Below are 1,053 nucleotides of genomic sequence, written 5' to 3'. Positions count from 1 at the left end.
CCGCTGGCCTCCGATGCCCACAAGCTGGTGCGCTTCGCCTCCCAGGTGGAGGGGGGCGCCGGGCAGCACGAGCCCCAGCTGGAGCTGCACACCCTCGACCTGAGAGCCTACGGGTAGGCGCCGTGGGTCAAACCGGTGAACCCGGATTACGACTAAAAGAGCATTAAACTTATCTTGAAAAGGGCTACTTTTCAAGTTGTTGAAATGTGGGAATGAGACAATAAATAGACTATTCCTAGTTCAACTCTTAGACCTCAGTAAACATCAGTTACTATTATTCATGTTTTGGATATTCATTCATCCTGTATCATACATAAATAGCCAGCTTTTAGAGTGTAATAACCTAGTAAGAGATGGGTCATAAATCTCCCTCCCAGATGCCTCCTTATGCCCCACCCTGGGCCTCCTGCCCTCAGCCCTCTCAGCTGACCTCTGACCCTGCCTCTCCTTGCCCCCACAGAGCTCAGGGCGACTGTGACCCTGAGGTGCCAGTGACCGAGGGTACCCGTTGCTGCCGCCAGGAGATGTACATCGACCTGCAGGGGATGAAGTGGGCTGAGAACTGGGTCCTGGAGCCCCCAGGCTTCCTGGCCTATGAGTGTGTGGGCTCCTGCCAGCAATCTCAGGAGTCCCTGACCTTCCAGTGGCCGTTTCTGGGTCCGCGGCAGTGCATCGCCTTGGAGACCACCTCGCTGCCCATGATCGTCGGCATCAAGGAGGGAGGCAGGGCCAGGCCCCAGGTGGTGAGCCTGCCCAACATGAGGGTGCAGAAGTGCACCTGCGCCTCAGATGGGGCACCTGTGCCCAGGGAGCTGGGGCCATAGCTGCTCAGTGTCACTTCTGACTGGACCCTGCACACAGGCAGGTCTTAATGTAGGTCTGAATTTTGTACTTAGCAAGTTACCACTGCCCCAATTTAGTGCCCTAATTTTACCTTTGCCTTATTTGCCTCAGTTTCCCATCCTTGCTGTCCATCACCCACCTAAGCACTTACATGAGTAAATAATGCAGCTTGAAATTGCTGAGCTCTGGTAAGAAATCCTGGCTGACTTA

General features: G+C 54.5%; 1 protein-coding gene across 1 annotated transcript; it reads left to right on the top strand.

The window, feature by feature from the left end:
* Positions 1-824, top strand: LOC122149660 (left-right determination factor 2-like; the record flags this gene model as incomplete). Its single annotated transcript, XM_042780427.1, has 2 exons — positions 1-113; positions 461-824. Coding segments are annotated over 2 exons (477 nt in total), but the record flags the coding sequence as incomplete, so codon positions are not given.
* Positions 825-1,053: the final 229 nt, after the last annotated feature.

This window comes from Orycteropus afer, unplaced genomic scaffold, assembly GCF_000298275.1.
Source record: "Orycteropus afer afer isolate SDZICR_OR568_19922 unplaced genomic scaffold, OryAfe1.0 scaffold00039, whole genome shotgun sequence".
Classification (NCBI taxonomy): domain Eukaryota; kingdom Metazoa; phylum Chordata; class Mammalia; order Tubulidentata; family Orycteropodidae; genus Orycteropus; species Orycteropus afer.
Note: the sequence above shows the minus strand (reverse complement) of the source record. Positions and strands in the feature narration are given on the sequence as shown.